Below are 19,789 nucleotides of genomic sequence, written 5' to 3' on the forward strand. Positions count from 1 at the left end.
CCAATGTCATAAACTAACAACAAAACAAAACGAAAAAAAATTGGGATGAATATTCCAGCTAAATCTCCCCCCCTATTTCTATCCCTCTTTCTTTTCCCAAAAATCACAAACAGAATTAAAAGGAAATAAAAGTGACTTGGCACATTCCCTCTTGCACAAGCCAAATGAAAAAAGACAGGTGTTGTGCATTAAAAAGGATGTTTCAAAAGCTTTTCATGCTTGCTGCCTGCCTCAAGTGCATTTTAATATATGTCTGATCATTTACATTTATATAGGAAAGTCATATTTGTTACACTTTATACAGGATCGCTTCATTTTTGTCCTTTTTAAACCTTTTCACTTTTTTTTTTGTTTTGTTTTTTGGATAAAGAGTTGGTTATAACAATCTACAGTAAGGCTGCACAGGAAGAATTCTGTGTATTTGTGTGTTTTTTTTTTCTCTAAGAACCAAAGTATATAAAATGAGGTTTGTTTCCGTGTGTTTTTTTTTTTTTTCTCTAAGAACCAAAGTATATAAAATGAGGTTTGTTTCTAGCACCTTTTACAGTATTATTGGTGTTGTTCCCTTTAGTAGAAAATACCTTCACTCAACATCTGTCCTATCGCCTGTCTGCAGTTTCAGCAATACTTCAAAGGTAACGGTAAGGTGACGATTGACCCAACCCAGCAGCCCCTTGACAAAAAAAAGAAGTCCTGTCCCCCAGACCTTGAAGTCAGGCAGAACTACTCCCCCCAGCAAAGCCCACCGCCGCCACCAGCTTCCCTCCTCCCCACCAGCGATGGGCTGCGGCGCTGGGCTCGCTGGGGGCAGCGGGGGAAACCGAGCATCCAAAGAGGAAAAAAATGACAAGAACACACCAAGCTGGTGTCTCACTGGGGATGGGGAGATGGAGAGGCTCACCAGCGGGGAAATAAACCACCCCCTCGCCTCGGTGCAAAGAAAAGGCAAAGATGCTGCCCCGGGGATGCTGCCCTGGGGATGCCGCCCCGTTGGCCCCATCGTCTTCCTTTCATGGCAAGAGGAGACCTCCCCATCCCATGGCAGGAGGAAGATGTTGCCTTGCGGCGTACGCTGGCGATGGGGAGAGATATTTGGGGCAATTGCTACGGTGTGAAACAGCAGCTTTCACGGAGCAGGTTTCCAGGAGTGGGGAGGAGAGAAGGGAGCTGGTAAAACGAAGGCGGGAAAGAGAAGCTCCTTGCCAAAGGTTGTAATGAATGCTTTACAGGACTTTGAGCTGTTGGTCTCACTCGAGCAGTATATGATCCTGCAGAGGAATGGTCCATTCCCCATGCAGTGGCATCAGAACCTCAATTATATATATATAATTATAACTATAGCGATATATCTATATATCTATATTTATATATGTATACATTAAAGTCTGTTACTGCACCGGCACGTGATAACGGAGGAAAAGTACTGGCATTGCTGTTTGATGCAAGTGGTTGCCTTGACTGAAGTCCTGCGAAGGGTAAGCACCACAAGAAAAGGCACCACAAGGTTTCGAGAATTGAGATGTCGCTGCCCTAACACCGCCATTGTCAGGAAATAAGAAGGGCTTTTTGGAGTTAATGAGGGCAGGTGGGACCAGACCAAATTCTGGCCTCGCTGGCGGCAGAAAAACCAGGGCATTCCCAGAAAAAAAACAACAGTGGGGTTCATGCAGGGGGGGCTGGTACCTTGGTGAAACCGAGACCAGAATTTTGTCTTTTAATTTAAGGGGCAGGTTGATTTTGCGAGCTCTTATCTAGCACTTGGGACTCTTTTTAGCAGCCCTCCTAAATGAAAAAATGACCCCATCTTGCCACGTGCAACGTGATTGCACCAGCGTAAGGAAAGCAGAATTGAACTTTTGAATGCTCAAAGCATAATCTAACGTAAACAGGGCACGACCTCACGTGGACTGCCTCCTGGGATGGGCTGGATGCCTTCAGCTTCCACTGAACCAGGGGAAGTCGAAGGCGCTCAGCGAGTCTGATCTCATCCCTCTGCAGAGCCCTGCCCTGAATATCTCAATCTGTCACTCCCCGGGGAGCCCAGAGAAGAAATTGTCCTGGACACAGACAACAATCTTGATGGATTTACAGAAGTCCCGCCGGACTGAGATGGAGATCAAAATCTGCACATCTGGTTTGCTGAGGTCTTAGCCCGTGGTTTCTCATTCACTCCTTACTCTGCCAAAACCTCCCCTGCACTAAATATTCGGGTTGGCCCTTGCTCTATTCCTTTTCCTTGTAAATTCACACTCAGGCACGCACAAGCGTGCACATCCTGCCCTCCAAGACATCAAAATCAGAGGAAGAGCTGGAGGATAAGACAGAGCCCATCATACTCGGAGCCCTCCAGTGAAATGAGAAGTCTCTGCAGACACTCTCTATAAACAACGGGCTTCCCAGGCGTAAGGTAATTGCTTGGTGATCGAAAAAGAAAAAGGAAGAGACTCGCAGGCACTCTATGCCAAGTTAATAGCACCAGTTTTGCATCGTGTTGACACCTGTCAGCCCATCCTGTTGAAACCACCATAGCTCCTCAGACAGCACGGGCGTTGCACCGAACCAAGGGCAGCGCCACCGAGATGGGCAGAAATGCTCTTGCTGGACATGAGAGGAAGGTCGGGTCTGCCCTCGGCCACTTCTCTTGGCCAGCTCAGAGCAGGGGTTGCTGGAAATCCTTGTATCTCCCAAGCACCAGGCGTGCAGCTGGCTGGCAGAGAAATGGGAGTTGAAAAGCCACTTGACTTGAAGTAGTTTTCCTTGTTTGTTCAGACCTGTTTTGGATCCCAGTCTCTCTAGACCCCCCAATAAGGAGGGCCCAGGCACAGAAGTGACCTAGGAAGGAGCCAACCTCTCCCAGTCTAACTGGCAGAGCCTTGATCCTATCTTGGATGGACAGGCATCCTCACCTGCAAGCCATGCTGGGTCAGAAGGGCACTGCAAAGACAACTTCAGATGAATGACGTGGGTCCGGAATGGGCTGAGTTTGGTTAATAAGGCAAGATTCAAGGCATGGGCATGACTAAGTTTCAAGTTTAGTCAACAAAAAATGTACTGCTTGCTAGGAACTCTTAGGCCACTATTTCTGTCTGACGTGCCTGATCGAGAGGGCCTAGGGTGAGCCAACCCCTTCTTTAGAACATTTCCAACCAGACAGGATATAGGGTGGGAGAATAAGACACAGGGATGCCTATGGCATGGGCTGTTGGGAATGCACCTGATGACCCATGTGCTCTTTCCATCTCTGCTTTCTCTGACTCCATGACTACACAGGACCCTGCTAAATCCCTGGCTTCTCAGTTGACTTCCTCTACTGCTTCCTAGAGAGGGAAGAATTTCAGGGGTGGAGAGAAACACTCCTCAAAAGCTTAGTGTGGCATTCTGTGTGGGTTGTGCTAGTCCTCCTCAAGAAAACCGAATTCAGATCAGCCTGCCTCTTTGTCTCTGCTGGGCTATGTAGAGACAGGGGGAAGGTGACACAACGCGTTGTTTTGCCCTGCTCTGTCCATCACCACTGAAGGGCTTTTGATGTTAAGGTCTTGAAGGACTTCACCAACACTGCCTCAATAATCCTCACAGCATCTTTGTGAGGTAGGCTTTACACCTCCCATTTTACAGATGAGGAAACTGAGGCACAGAGCAGTTACATGACTTGCCCAAGATCACACAACCAACCACAGTGAAGATGAAGGCTATTTTGTGGCTAGTATCCTCTCCATGTTTTTTAAAGTACTCAGCACAAGGGGGTCCTAAGCCTGGCTGCAGTCCCAGGGTGCTTTCTGCAAGGCGAATGGACAATATTCAGTAGACACAGTTTAATGCAGTGCAAAAACATTAGAAGAACCCAGGTGTCCTGCTTTAATAGCTTCTTTTTACCATTTTGTAGTGATTGGGGAATTTGTTCTCCTTGAATAAGGTTTATCTGAGGAATCAAGTGCAAGAGTATTTTCTGGGTTTTGAATGTTAACGACGAGTTCCAGCAGTGATTAGTCAAATTTCAATGTTTATGGGAAAAGTGGCACTTCTGAAATGTAAGTATTTAAATTGTGCTATTCTCTATGGCTGTGCCAATTTTCCAGTACTATCAAAATTCACTAATCAAAAATGCTCCTAGGATGAAAGCTAATTTGAGAAGATACAGTGAACTTTCAGAATTCCTTTCAATCGGAAGATGCTCAAGAGCTTTTTCAAGCAGTATGCAACTAGTCTGTTCTCCCACCACTTCCATAGGGTAGACCAAGATCTTCAAACCCATGTTGCAACACCTGGGGCCATCATGGCAGGGCAGGAGGTGGGATCGGTGGTGGGAGCCAGACAACAGCCTGACCATTCCCATATCTCGTGCCCTGGAGCACAGGTCAATGGTACTAGGGAACATATTACATCTGGCAGCAGAGACAACCCTAAAATCCCCCTAAAATCTCCTTGGCTTTCTCAACCAACAGCCTGTGGCAGAGATGGAGAGAGAACATGTATCTTCAGGCACCATGATTTTACCTTCTGTATAAAACAGTGCGTCCAAAAATATACACATGACAAGGATGATATTTTCTTGCAATCAAGGTCATTCAAAGCCTCCAAAATATATAGGCTTCCTGTGAAAATCCTGTTTTTAGGGGAACAGCTCCATGATGGGGCATGGTATTGTCAGGTTCCCAAGCAGGTCACCCTAAGTCCATGACAGACCACACAAGGGCCTCACCCCAGCTATCATCTCATACTGGTTTCATACCACGGTTAATCACATTACTTGAGTGGAATGGCCTGAACTTGGCCCGATGACATGGGCAGAAGTCACCAGAACTAGATGTTAAACAGTCCTTCCCTGAGTAATTGGAACACTTTCGAAACCACTTCCCATTCCTCGTTGGAACAAAAAGGCTGGAATGGTAAAAGAGTTTTCAGAGTGGAAACATTAGCCAAAATAATTGTGGGTTTTTTTCTGGTAGAAAAACATTTTCCACCAAAAAAAGGTTTTAGATCCATTTTGGGAGGGGACACGTTTTGTAGCTAATGGCAAACTTTGGCGTTCAATGTAAAAATCTCTTCCCTCTCCCTTCCCTCCATAGGGAAGATGGGGGCCAAGGGATTTGGCCGTGATACCTATTTAGACACTTTTTAGAAAACAGCCATCACAGCTCTCCTCCCAATGGCTGCAATTACATCCAATTTAAGGCTTGTTTAATTGCTTGAGTAGTAAGGGGTCTACGGATAAGTGAGAACCAATCCACTTCTCCTTCTATTTAGCCATCATAAATTTGTTGACCGGTCTTTGTTGACCGATTTGTTGTCTGGCCTTCAGTAATTGTTGAAAAAAGCAGATTATACGGAAATGGTGTGAAACTAGACGTTTAAGGGGGTCGCCTGGGGTACACTTGGTGTGTAGCTGGTGACACTCTTTCAGCAGTGTCAGCTCAGGGCAAGTCCACTGAAACCAGGCGGCTTCAACTTCAGGCTACGGATATTTCTGCGGGTGCGTGTCCCCGTGTGTACTCGCATGCCCTCAGAAACAGAAATAAAATCCTAAAGAGAACAGATTGCAGGTGTAATCATCTGGCATTTATCCTGGATCTTCGCTGCTTGGGAAGGAACAGTGTTTGCTTTTAAGGTGGAAGAAGGGGAGGGAAGACGGGGGCGGCGTGCAGGTGGTGTTCAGCTGGGTCTGAGGGAAGGAGAATCTGGCACTGGCAGCGAGTTTTATTGGTAAATACAGCTAGAAAGGAAAATATGAGCTGCTTGTCCTTGTGACTGATGAACGGGAATGACATCTGGAGAGAAAACTATAATCATTCCCTTTGAGTGGCGTTTGGCATTTGAATTCTAAGGGCTGGAAATCAGATTTTGGGAGGGAGGGGGGGTTTAACCCCTGCAAAGTAGGGCCCGGTTTGTGGTGTGAATTAACAGGGCTGTCCTCATTGCAGTGGCCATACTGGGGGAAGGGGAAAGCCAGAGACCACAAAGCCCCCGTGTAGGTCAGGGATAGGCTACACTCAGATGGCTCCGCTTGGAAAGAAACCCCTGGTTTTGTCCAAGTTTCACCTGGGTTTTGACAAAATCTACAAACAGAAAAACCTACGATCGCAGGTCAAGAAAAAAAAAACAATAGGGCCCAATTTGGGCTCCCCTGGCACCAGCAGAAATTACTACTTTCAGCATAAGAAGAATAAAGATAGACCTGGACATCAATTGGAGCTTTACTGATTTATACTGACACTGCATTGGGCCCTCATTTTCGGTCTGATTTTGGCCTCCAGAATGTCTTAAGAAGTGGAAGATCAAGTGGTACAGGATTTCCTCAGAAGGACCTTAAGCTTCTGATGGTCTTTTATGCCTGTTTTTCCTTTAAAGAAGCCAATCATACAAGGAATATTTCTTTCAACCCTGCTTGCAAATCCCAAATTGCTAGCACCTTGCACCAGAAACTACCTCCCTCATCTCAGAAAGCCCTTTGGAATTCACAATGTGTTCATATATATTAAAACATATATACTGTTGCAGTAACATGGCATGTATGCTTTTCTACATTTCCACAGGACTGTGTATATAGACACAGGCATACATGTTGATTAGTCCCTTTAATCCTGAAAATTCATAGCCATCCACTTCACATCATGCCTAATATATAGGAGGAGGAGTTGTCTCTCTCCTCTGGCTTTTTTACCTTTGCAGTTAGAATAGCCATTGCTGCTGAAGTGGGTCAAAGCAAAACAACTGGGTGCAAGCACAGCCAGGTCTATTTACTGTTGAACAGTACATTTTCAGGAAAATTAAAGGGCGATTTATCGATAAGGTGAACTTTTTTGTCTTTTTCCTTTTTTTTTAAGTATATATATATATATATATAATGCCCTCAATACCTTAAAGGCTATATCCTATTTACTTCCATGAGCTGGGCGACAACTAGCTTTGAAAGCATCCTGCATTTACATCTCCTTTTTTGCTCTACCAGATACATACGAGACTTTCATTGCTTTCAAAACCACACCTGCCCTCTCTCACCCCTCTCAGTCCATCCCTGTTCAAGACACAGATGTGTGTGGTGCTTCTTAGGACAAAGAGGGAAAATCTATATATTGGCCAGCATTTGGTTGGGTCGAACAAAGCAGTTAGCATAGCACCGAAGGAGTTACATTGCTGTTTGTTGTTTTTTTACCCAGCTTCAATCTCTTTTTTTTTTTTTTTTTTGGAATAGAAGCAGTAAAAAGAATCCAGAAGCACTGAGCTGAGTGCTTAAAACAGGACAAATAAACGGCTGGGGAGGAGAACGGAGAAGGAGCAGACCCAAAGCCCATGCAGATGAGCAGTGGCCCATCTGCAAGAGTTGGGCTTCTGGATTTGCTCTGCCCCAGAGGGAAGATATACAGCTGCCTGGTTAGTCGTGTGGAAGAGCCTGGCCCATGTAAGCCAGAAAATTTTGAACTACCTCCCCGTGGTGGACACAGAAAAGGGACGGGGAAGGTACGTGGCAGACCAAGACGGAGCTAGAGGAGGGTTTCCTAGCTTCGTTCTTACTTCATGCAAGGCAAGTCTTGGGTTGGAGAAGACAACAAGCCGCCTGAAACACTGCCCAGTGATCCAGATCAGGCCAGATTTCACAGTCCTTACTCAGGAAAGAAAACAAGACCCAGCAACAAAACCCAGGAGTTTTGCCTGAGTAAGGAGCGCATGAGTAGACTTCAAAAAGCTTTTCTAAGAGGGAGCAGGGATTCTTGCCTCGCATTGCATTTCCAAAAGAGACGTTATATGGTGGTCAGGACACTTAGACAATTAAAACACTTGGCTCAAAACCACAAAAAAAAATAAAACCAAACAGGCTTTCAATCACATGCTTTTTTTTTCACCTTCCAAATTGTCTGACCAGTGGCAATATTTGGAGCAACGAACTGGATCCCTCCCCTCATTCTAAAGAAAGTTATCCTGGGTTTCACCAGAGTATCTGAGGTTTCAACCAGGGATGAATCCACCTTGATAGACACATAATCAACAGTCAAAACTCCCACTGATGGCAAGGGAAGTTTTGCCTGCAGGAGGATGGTGAAGGCAGGCCTGGTCTAGTTTCTCTGGATGTGGCACAGAATTTTCTCCAGGAAAGCAGGTACTTTGAGAAGAGTCACGCGTGAGCAGTGTTGGGTCTAGTTTATCCTTTCACAACCCACCTTCGCCCTTCGCGTAAGGGAACAGTTCAAAAAAAAAAAAACCAACAAAGCTACTGTACAACCAAGTAAACTGCAATTATTGTGCTGTCTTAGGCAGTCAAGAAACTTAAAGGCAAAAAAACGAAAAGAAAAAAAGATTTTTCACGTGTTTATCAGCTGAGACGCTAGTTTTCCCATGCCTAAAGAGTCCTCAGCAAACAGTATAACCAGCCTCCCAAATAAAGTCCAGGCTATTCCAAAACAGCGTGAGCAAATTTTTCACTGTATTCAGATGGAAGCTGATGACTGAAAGATTAGTGCACATTAACCGTGGCTGATGAGAGCGACTTTTTTAAAGAAATTCAAGTATTCGTCAGTAATCTGTTCGGTTCAGAAATACTTTTGTGATCTTTAGTTTCAAGTTTCCAGAAACAGAAAGGAAAAAAGGGAAAGGTCACCTGTTGTGTAGGAAAATCATATTGCAAACAGTGCTATTACATTTGACCAGGAAAGCAAGGCTAATTCGGTTGGCGCACAACAATTTTCTCCGTTCCTTGCTTTTGGGGAGAGAAAAGACTTAAGATCACTTTCTCGACACACACATGCACGCACCAGCAGGTTTTCCTTCTGCGTGCTGTAACAAACCCCTTTTCTGCTCATTCCCGATAACGGCACAAACCCAGCAAGAATGAAATTTTTTTACGGCGCACTCCCAGCACGTCCCACACGCGTTTCCTTAAGCCTCACAACACCCCTGTGAGGTAGGTAAATATTATTATACCCATGTACAGATGGGTAAACTGTAGGCACAGAAAGGTTTAAATCACTTGCCCAAGGTTACACAGCAACTTCGTGGCAGAGCTGGGGTCGAAACCCAGGAGAACTGTCACCCAGAAATCTGCAATGAGTTTTAGACCGTGGCCACTTTCTACACTCGCTGTAAAAGACCATCTGACAAACACAGCAGTGCATAAATCCAAATAACTCCGCGTATTACAAAGAAGTGCCTGGTTTTCCAACAGATGCCTTGCTGCACGTGTCCCAGAGGTGTGTGTGTGGGGGGAAGTAAAGTTTATGTTCTCAAATAATTTTTAATTTTTATCTGCTTGCAATGCTTTGTTTTGTTGTGGATTTTGCTTTGTTTTTTTTAGTTTTTAAATATACAACAAGAAATTATAGTCCACATTAGTTAATCAGCAACGTCACTTTCCAATTGGGTTGCGTGTACATCTGAATATACGTTAAGGTCCAGATGGTTTATGCAGATTTATTTTAATTGTCACCAATTGCTTCCCTCCTCATCAGTGGAACAGCCAATGGAACATATGCAGCTCTCCATCACCTCATTTCCTCATTTTTCTCATTATCCTACTGTCTGAGCTTCAAGTAAGGAACAAGGGTTGAACACAGGCAATATCTAGCACAGCAGGAAGGCTCCTACCTTTCTTCACAATCACACCTCAACAGAAAAGAGCCACCACAACCATCATTCCCAAGTTCAAACGCAACAGAACAATGAAGCGATTCTGAACGTGCTCATGGAGAAAGAAGCAGATTGCAACAATCTCTAGCGGTACCCAAAGGTCTGGAAATGCGTTCTGCACACAGTGAAAGGTTTGCCCACGTCTATTTGGGATAGCCTCAAATCTTCTCGTTCAAACCAGGCTGAGATTCTCTGCACCAGAATACACCTGAGCTCCAAGGAAAAAAAAATAAAACCAGCAATCATAACCCTGGGAAACTTCCATCCCCAAAAGCCCAGGGCTTTAGACCACTGCCAAAAGAACAACATGCAAACTTCAGCAAGCAAAGGGTACACAACGGAGTTCACATCATCCCTACCATCTAACATCAGCTACCTCGGCTTCTATGGGGATCGGTATAGACCTTATTTTGTTGTGGTTATTTGGGCTTTTGTTTTCTGGGGTTTTTTGTTTTGTTTTGTTTGTTTTTTTTTAGCATGACCACATTCAATCTGAACAGATTCCAGAGAAAAGCCAACCCAGCGAAAGAAGAAAAGACCCTAGAAAAGCCTGTCTCCACAATTTTCCGCTGACTCCGGCAGCTTCCAAGTTGTCTCTTGCCCAAGCTGCCCAGCAAGCAGGCACTAAAAGGTTTTGCAAATGCACAGTAGTAAGTTTTCCTTTTCAAAGCACCTCTGAGCTTCAACGAAATCTCGCTGGACGGACCTCAGGACCACATTTTCTTCAGGAGGTTGAGTCATGCTGGGGGTGTGGGGGGTGACAGGTATGTCATGCATTTCTGCACAGGGACGATGAGCAGGGATAAATTGTGAAGTGAATCTGGAACGTACAAAAAAATAGGTCTGAAAAGCAAGGGATGATTGCTCTCTGAAAGTCAACAGCGAGGTTTCCCCTCATGAGAAACCTGAGCCAGGTTTCAGCAGACCCCTGACTAAAGCTTGAAATTAATTTTGCCCTGTTTCATCTAGTCAGCTTTAAATAAAAATACATGCAAATGACTACTGACTTTTTGGCAGGTACGGGGAAGGACAGGATGAAGCAGACAATTAGCTCCAGCCCAAAAGACTGAAAAAATATATATGTATTTACACTCGAAATCGGTGGTTTTCTTGCACTTTCCGCTGGTAATTATAGTACAACAGCTCCTCTTCTGCAGTTTAGGCTGGATAAGCTCTGGATGAAAAATGTCTCGTGTGGGTGGCAAAGCATGACAAGGGCATGGGCAGGGACCTTGTAATTCCTGTATTTCCATTGGTGATTTGGTCTGGTCTGAGTAATTCCTGTCTCCCAATTAGCTGCCTACAGATGTATAAGGCGATCACGCTAAGGGTGCCAGCCATCTGACGTGGAGGGAGGGACAGATGGATGGCTTGACATCAGCACGATAAAAGTGACGCTGTTTGCAAAATAAACTCAGCAAAAAGAACAAAGTGAACTGAAAAAATACTTTGTCCCTTGAATTGGGTGGAAAATAGAAAAATGTCAGATCGGAGCTGATGTTCCTCACCAAGTCCTGAGTCCCCAGTACTGGTCTGGGGCACACAGTTACATCTTTATTAGTAAATTAAGCACTGCCAGCATCCATTCTGGCCATGAAGCCAACTGACAAGTGCTGGCCACATCCACACTGCTAAACTCTTTCACTCCTCATACAGAGCAGCTGCATCCAAACTGCTGATTGGGGATGGTCTCTGACCAGCGTCAACGCCTGTGCAAGCTGTGCCCAAGCCCAGGGCTCGTTGGAGTCGGTCAAAACCATGGCAGACAAGGTTCAAAAACTATAATAGCGGGGATGGTGGAGCCCTCGTGCCCTGGCTTTTCCCTGGCGTGGCATAGTTGGCTGGTTTAGATGATTCCAGGGTGAATCCAGCAGCACAAATGTGCCAGAGACGTTGCGCACTGATCTTGCGATGCGTATTTATGGATGGACTCAACCTTCTCCACAACAGTTTGAAAAACGCTTCATGCAGTGTCTTTTGGCAAGAAGGTGGAACATGGTCTAACTAAGCTACCAAGGAGAAGCTGAGAAGTTAAAAACCAAGTGAAACCAAAACAAGTCACTGGCCATCCTGCCAAATTGCACATCAAAAAACCAAAAAGACCCTGGGCAAAAAAAAAAAACCAACCCAGGAGGCAAGGAACTAGAGTCTTAGCATTGGGATTAGTACCAATAAAGAGCTGGGGGTGGTTTTCCTCCCCGAGCTTTTGGCTTGGCAAAAGGCGCTGTTTGGCAACAAGATCACAGATAAACCCAAGAGAAAATGGTCACCACACCAAACTGTCCACCATGAACTCGTTGGGTGTAGTGGTAGAGCACGCGCTTTACGTTAAGGCTGTAATGAAGTCCTTCAAAGAGAAATAGTTCTTCAGGGTTGACACAGGCTCTCACTGGAAATCTTTTGCTAAATCAAGATGCCAGTGGATATATATCATTCAAAGAAGAAAGGACTAATAGCGGAGGCAGAAAGTTTATGCAACTAAGCGTAATGAAACAGTCTGAACACTCAGTGGAGGCACCTGCCTTCATTGTTATCCATACCATGAGCCACGAAGGAGGACTTTGGAGCAGGGTTGTGTCAAGCCCTTAGTCAAGCTGGTTTGGTTGTGAGAAATTAGCACTGTGTTGAGAGGTAAGGTCACTTCTAGAGTGTTTTGCCCCTCTGCTCCCGTAACGGGATGGAGGGGACGGCTGTTGGTGTGGTGGTCTGGAGCAAGGGTCCCGTTCCTGAGGGAAGGCAGGCTGCAGATCCTCATGACAGGCAACACTGACGGGTCTCCTCCTTGACTCCTGATGAATGTGCCTCGGCTCGTTGACTCATTTCACTGTCCCGGTGCGAAGCGGCAGGGTCCAGCTATCCAGTGGGGCCAGGGAGTGGGATAAGGTCTTCAAACCAGACGTCAAGGTTGACAAGTTCACAACGGGGGATCTCCTCTTGGTGCTTTTGGAAATGAGGATGCTCTCTCCTGGAGGAAAGATCCCCGAGGAACAGAAGGGTTGTTTGTCAGCCATTCTTTTCTCAGGCTTATGCCAATGAAACAAAATATGTAGAGGAGAGATCTCCATGGAAGGACAAAAGAGAGTCTTTACACAAGGCGTGAGTCTGGGTCAGAGTAAATCTACACTAGTATTAAAGATAAGTCAAAAGAAAGTCCTGGGAGGAGAAATGCAGGCCTGTTGCTAGAGGGTGGGCACCTCTGTGTTTTTATGACCCAGGAGGTGGGGACAGCAAGTTCACTTCACAAATTACCTCTTTTTATGGAGACAGCATACTGGTTAGGGAAGAAACGGGGTGAAATGTTAGTAGGACACTTGAGAAGGGGATGGTTACGGGACACAAACAATGGAGGAGGCAAATGAAAGCTTTTCACAAATATATATAAGTGCGTGTATATATATATATTTATGTGCACAGTAAACAAGGGACTGGGAATTTAGATGAGGAATGACAAGACAAAATCCCTCCCTTTGCATGAAAATGTGACCATCATATTGGTTATAATCAGAGCCCAGAAACATTTGCCTGAAATGGAGTTTGACTGGGAATTACAGTACCAGTGACAATTTGGCTTCTTATAAACTTTGCCGTGTGTCTATAGTTTGGCGTGAACAAGTCCTGCCCTCCTTAAAAGGGACAGGCACCAGTTAAAAGTTTTCTTTACAAAACAAAATGAAACAACTGAGGAAACCCCAACATTTTCTCAGAACACTGCAAAGGATCACTGATTGAAAAAAATGTTTCTCTTCAGGTATATTCAGGCGAAGAAAGCATTCAGCTTCTTTAAACTGTTATATAAAATTGGTACTAGTTTCTTTAAATACTATTATAATTAAAAAAACCAACCGATTCCTCAAATTAAAAAAAAAAATCATAATCATAATTAAAAAATATCCCCCCCCATGCTGATCTTCTTTTCAGAACAGGTCAGCATGGGAGTTTTGCACCCTAGACAGTTACAGTATTTCTGGAATAAAAAATTGCAATTGCACACAGAAAATACTACAGCATTCACTTAAAAATATCTCATGTTGTTGTTGTTGTTTTTGTCTTTTTTTTTCCCCTCCCAAGTAGAGGGACGGTGGGATTGAAAAGATGCCCTGAAACGGGAAATATTCCTTTAAAGGAGCAATACTCTCGAAAAGGAAAAAAAGGGTGTTAGATAAGACGCAAACCCGTGATTTAACTCGAAACAAGAGATTCCAGCACAGAAACAGAATTGGAGAGATGTGAATGTTCAAGACACCGAGCGGGTTATTTGGTTATGGGTCAAGACAACCACACAACCCTCGGCAGGTGACCGTCTAGGCTTTGCCATCATCGGAGGTGGCAGCATCTCCTTGCGGTGAGAAGGCTAAGCTAAACCACGATGCTCTGGCTACGCTCTTGGATTTCCTCTGGTGGTGTTTCTCGCCATGTACTTACAGTAGAGGGTGACACGAGACAGTTTTTATCAGCAGTTCCCCACATGTACCGAGTTGAAGAATTCTCAGCTAAATCACAACAACAACATCAACGAAAATACAAAGCACCAAAATCATCTCAAGACGTTGAGTCAGTTTACAGGTTATTACCGTTTGAAGAAGTTTGTTGGTTGTTTTGTTGTTGTTTGTTTGTTTGTTTGTTTGTTTTTATCCCGACTTTCATGTTTTGTTTTCCTTTAAAAACAAAACAGAACAGAACAAAAATCAAAACCCAAAAAACCCCAAAATGGAACGAAGGATGCTTTACAATCACTTTAAGGCTCGCACTGAATGAGACATGACAGGTCTTACACGAGATTACAAATAATACATGTATGCCTTTCACAGCCTTAAAATGATACAGTAGGTCAAATTATTTTGCCAGTCACTGATCAAGTATTGTGCCTTTAAATTGACTCGCTTTTTGCTACTATGCTGAGTTTTATTATTACTGAAATAGTTATTAGATATGTGTAGATGTACTTTAGGATAATGTGGGGTGGTTTTTTTTTTTTTTGGTATATAATTTCAACGTTTGCAGATTCCGTATTTTCCAGAAATCAAGGTGGCAGGCCTTATTCTGGGCTCAGATGGTTACTCCACTGGAGCCAGTGGCACTTTAGCGTGTGCGGTTGGTTGGAAACAAGATCAGATACTGTATTACCATAATAATCTGGTGCAAACTGGCCATTTTGCACGGCCCGTTTCCACGAGGGAAGGGGTTACACGGTGGGATGGCCTTTGTAACGCCACTCGGTCAAGGATCTCAGCCTTGGCCAAATGGCATTGCCAAAATTGAGTTACAGACCTGATTTTGTCTTTCAACTGTTGGGGAAAAAAATCAAACTCTGTTGGGGGGGGGGGGTCTTGGCTTTGCTTTCTTATCTTTAGACATTTTGGGTTTTTTTTTTCTGTGAAATCCAATAAGAGCAACAAGATTGTTTTTCATAGGTTTCTCTCTTTTTGTTGTTGTTGTTCATTTTTTTCTTTGCTTTTTTTTTTTTTTTTTTTTTTATTTTAAGGTTTGTATTTCAGTTGGTTGTTTTTTTTCCTGGCATATAATCATCAAAGAGTTTTGCATGAGAAAGGTGACAGTACTTAATGAAACTCAGCACCTAAGGGCATAAGGCAGTTGTAGGTTTGTTTGTTTGTTTTTTTTTTTATTTTTCAATCAGCACCAATCCCATAAATAATGTTCTACACTTGGTGTACGGTATAAAACTGATGTGGAGATGCCTCCTTCTCCACCTGTGAATCCTAGGTGTGGAAGTTGAAATACTGTTTCTTGTGTGTAAAAAACAAAAGAAAAGTTTTTCTTTTTGTTTTTACTTACAAAACATAGAGAATATCTTTTTTTTTTTTTTTTTATACATACAGCAACCAGAAAGAAAGCTTATCTGAAGGTTTGTGTTTGTTTCATGATCTGTGTTTACCGTAAACAAAAATAAGGTCCCCTCTTTTACTTTTGCTTTAAGGAGCTTTTAAAGTGAAGATTCATATTGTAGCAACTCATATAAGAGAGGTCCATCTCTATACCTAATACCTACAGCTGTGGGGGTGACATACTGGAGGATGTTGATAGTTCTTCTTAACCTCCTGTCTACAAAATGAGCATCCCATGCAGGGTATCTTTTTCTTGGGATGTCAATCTTAATGAGAGGCCCCTCTGGGGGGTAGGGTCGCCCAGATGGAGTAGATGGTACCATTGCTCTCACCTGGAAAACGGGCAAGCAAGTGTCAGCTGTGAGTTCCTCCTGTTGCTCCGTGACCGCTCTGGTGGGCGTAGCCTGGGCCCCCCGGTACCCAGGGGTTTGGGGTGCCATGGGCTCAACATCGGGGGGCAAAGGAATGCCCCAGAGCAGCTCGGCGCAACAGGAGCTGGCAAAGATCTTAGCTCTTGGCCCCATGGGATGCAGCAGACCATAATATAACAGCATCAAAGCTATCCCAGCAGCAAAGCTAAGAAAGACACAACACAGTGCTGGCACGGCATATGAGTCAGTAGTGTCAGGATCTCTGTAAAAATACCAAAGGAGCGTCAAGGCAGCGTTCTCCGTCAGGACTACCGTGTAATACGCAAACATTCTGTATCGAGTCCGCCCTTCCTTGACATTAAACCAGCAGAAAATGTACACAATCCCTACCACCATGTTGAAGAGGATCTCCTCCCACTTAGACATGCAGAAATCTGTCCCACCATGGATGATCCAGAAAGCCATGGCACACCAATGGACCACTACAAAGATCCCAAAGTAGAGCTGGAAGATGGAAGCAAAGAGAGCAAAAGAAAGAACTCGGGATGAGATGGTGAAGAGGCGCCAGAAGAGATGGATGAGGGCCCCTCTGTAGCTCATACTCTTCTTGTCGTCCCTAGAGTCCCGAAGAAGCTTGTGATAGGAGGCTAGCACCCAAGCCAGGGACATCAGGGAGGCCACAGAGGACACACCTGCCGGAAGACACACAGATCCACTGAGTTAGACAGGAGGTTTGGTTGAAAACATCATCTGCTCACTAAATAATTGCATCTGGGGCAGGCTCAGTAGCTTAAAGGTTCAACTCAGGTCAGGTTGTCCTTACAGTCTAGAGGAGAGAAATACAGAAATATCAGTGTGGGAATTGGAAAAGATGCTGCATTCAGGAGTTCTCTGACACGGCACATTATCTTCATGAGCCGTTGGCTCTGCCACCCCACCCCAACTCTTCTCTTCTCACAGGGAACAGCCTCTGTCCTCAGCCTTATTAGATCCACATTTGAGAACTGGCAATCTGGATCCTGTCTAAACACTGCAGCCCAAGTATGGAGGTTACTTTCTGTCTATCTTGGAGTGCACCATTGCAGGAGCAGGACTTCCATATTCGTGTAACTACAGGGGTCTTTATTTATTCAAAAATAATTTAATACAAGCAACGTTCACATTGACTTGTACTTGATTCTGCCTTAACCAGGAATCCCTGTTTGCGTTCGCCTTTGGGAATAATGGGCAGTTGGTCAGGTTTTTTTGTCACCCTGTGGCCCCATGCAGATGAATATATAAATAGAGGGAACATCAAGACTCATCAATGGTCAAATGGTCCCAAAACAAAGAATCTGATCCCTCCAGCAACTCCCCTGCCCTGGTCCCAGGATGGACTGAGAGTCTATGTGGGAGGTAGCTTATCTTCAACCTTCTCTCCTGGATGGACCACAGATCCAAGTGGCAGTCATGTCTCCAGCCCTGTCTCATTCTGTTCCAGGTGGGCATCCCTGGAGGAACCTCAGACCTGGTCCATGCCCTTGTCTTGTCTGGGACTGCTGAGGGAGCCGTTACCAGCAACACAGCTTTTCCCAGTGCCCTCAGATCTGGTACTGCTCCCATCAGTGAGGGCATTACCTGCCCCGGGGTCACCCTTGGTTCCCAACTCAACCCCTTGCACCCCAGCAAGGGGCAGGCACCCCATGATATTCCAAAAGGCCCTGATCTTATTCCCCACCACAATCAATTTAAACTATTCATTTCCTCCAATGGATAAAACAGTGCCCCGTCACACTTCAGGAACTTTTAATAATACAATGCCATTGATTATCGCAAAGGTAAATTGAACAACTCATCGAGCAAAGCGTCATAATAAAACTTAATCGGCAGAATCCCAGGAAAAGAAAAGGCCACTGGCATCTCATTCCTTTGCTTCCACTGTCGCTCACTGGACAACTGCTCTGCAGGTGAGGGAAGAGAAGATGGACTAAGATCCATGTTTGGGAAGATAAATAATTTGGCAGCTATACTTTGACTGGGCCTTTGCCAAAGATTTCCCTGGGGGCATCACCTATAAAATCCAAAGGAAAAATGCTAATGGTTTCAAGCAAAACAAACACTAACAAATGCCCCTCCATCTCTGATGTGTAAAGTACTGGAAAACAAGCCCAGCTCTATCTTGGTTTTACTACTTTAAGAAAACCCAAGGAGCACCTTCCTGCAGCTGCCCAGGGCTAAAAACCTAAAATGCCTGAAAACTCTAAATTGCTTCTCATTTTTGTCTTGCTTTTCCCTCTGCCCACAAGGGCCTAGATCCCACGGGGATGGAAGAAAGATCCACTGGCTCTTCAGACCTCTCTCTAGAGTCTTTATCTTCTTTTTGAGGAGCCCACCCCACAGTGTGGTGGGGTTAGATTTCCAGCCTTCCAGACTAGCTATGTCTGGAGGAGAGGTGCTGGAGAAGGTGGCCAGGAAGGATGGCAGATCTCCATCTCTGTCCCTTGTTGAAATTCTCCCAGCCTGCAGGTCCACCAAACTATGCCATTCCATCAGCTTGCAAGTCTCTCTTTCAATACCTTCCCTTTGGGCTCACACATGCATTAGCATTTCAGACTGAATTTTAAAAAAACGAAACCCCACAAACCAGTAATACCAATAGCCTTATCAAAGAGGGAAGCTTTAGGCCACTATCTTTAAGGAAAACCACAATTTTCCCTGAGTTCTAAGTCCTCAATAAGAAACACTTGCATATAGTACTCGGGGTCTCTAACGGATGGAAACTTCTGAAAATTAATAGCCTCAGCCCCAAATAGATGTAGATCAGATTTATTTTTAACCTATCAGACGTGCTACATTCTTGGTAGACAGAACAGCTTTGGAAGGCTGAGCAATGCCCCACAATTCTTAAGGTTAGTGATGCCACATGTGAAAGTACTGTTTGTTGCAGTATCTTCTAGCTACTCAGTTTGAAAACTTTCCGTGAGTAGCAAGAGAAAAAAGAAAGAAAAAGTCATGTATTGTCTTATTTTAGGGCTGTTATACTAGAAACTTGCACGGCCTCAGAAGTACTTGTGTACTGAAACTCGAGCAGCGCCAACCCACAAGAGACAGATGTGTCACACTGGCTTAAAAATGCTGGTGTTGGGTTCATTTATTCTAGAACAGAGAGAGGAATGAAAAACACCAGAAACAAAAAACCCAGTGTATGCATAAAGGCTTTTCCCAGTGTAAGGTTTTCAGTGCAGAAACCTACACTAATCACAGTCTCTGCCGTAAATTGCACAGCGCTGGCTGAGAGTGTGCGTGTTGAGTCACTCCCCTTGCACGATACCACGCCGGCTGATAGTCATCTGAACGTCTCCTGGAGTCAGCAGAGAGAGGCAGACACCCCCAGAAAGTGATTCACCCTGTCCTAAGATGCGCGTGTGGGACAAGAATGGGGGGGGTTTGACTCATGCTCCCAAAGTGTCTGTCTCCATCCCTTGACAGGGGAACGCGGTGACTCGCGAACGCCAGCAGTCAGGTGGGATGAGTCCTACCCTTGCAAAACACTTTGTTGCCTCCTCATTTGCACTGTGAGCTGGAGGAGGGAAAGGATGAAGTATCTCTAGACGTTTTGACATATTCCTGCCCTTGTTTAAAAATTCAGGACTCTGTGGCGAATGCAAATTTTGGCATCCTAATGATGAGCAGGATCTGAACCTGTGTGTCTGGGGGGGTGCGATCAGGAGGTGGACATCAACAGGAAATGCCATGGAGCAATATGAAGATTTCTGAAGTACTTCTTACTGTGTTGCCACAGAAATTATTCCCTGGCTATTTCATACAGCCTTAAATGACAAAGCACACCTTAGCTTTTGTCATCTTGGTCATAAATTTCTTATTCCCATCTTTGCCTGTTACTTCAAGTCTCTGAAATCTTCACACAATGTAGTTCTCACAGACTGTGGGATAAATGTTTACCTTCTTTGCCATTTCTCC

General features: G+C 44.6%; 1 protein-coding gene across 1 annotated transcript in view; it reads right to left on the reverse strand.

Annotated features, from left to right (window-relative positions):
- Positions 1-15,112: 15,112 nt before the first annotated feature.
- Positions 15,113-19,789, reverse strand: part of XKR6 (X-linked Kx blood group related 6) — a 297,058-nt gene continuing 292,381 nt past the window's right edge. Inside the window, exon 3 of the mRNA XM_014948389.1 lies at positions 15,113-16,521. Coding sequence (XP_014803875.1) covers positions 15,557-16,521 — 965 coding nt within the window. The 3' untranslated portion in view covers positions 15,113-15,556. The remainder of the gene's footprint in view (positions 16,522-19,789) is intronic.

Source organism: Calidris pugnax, unplaced genomic scaffold, assembly GCF_001431845.1.
Source record: "Calidris pugnax isolate Ruff unplaced genomic scaffold, ASM143184v1 scaffold140, whole genome shotgun sequence".
In the NCBI taxonomy this organism is placed as follows: Eukaryota; Metazoa; Chordata; class Aves; order Charadriiformes; family Scolopacidae; genus Calidris; species Calidris pugnax.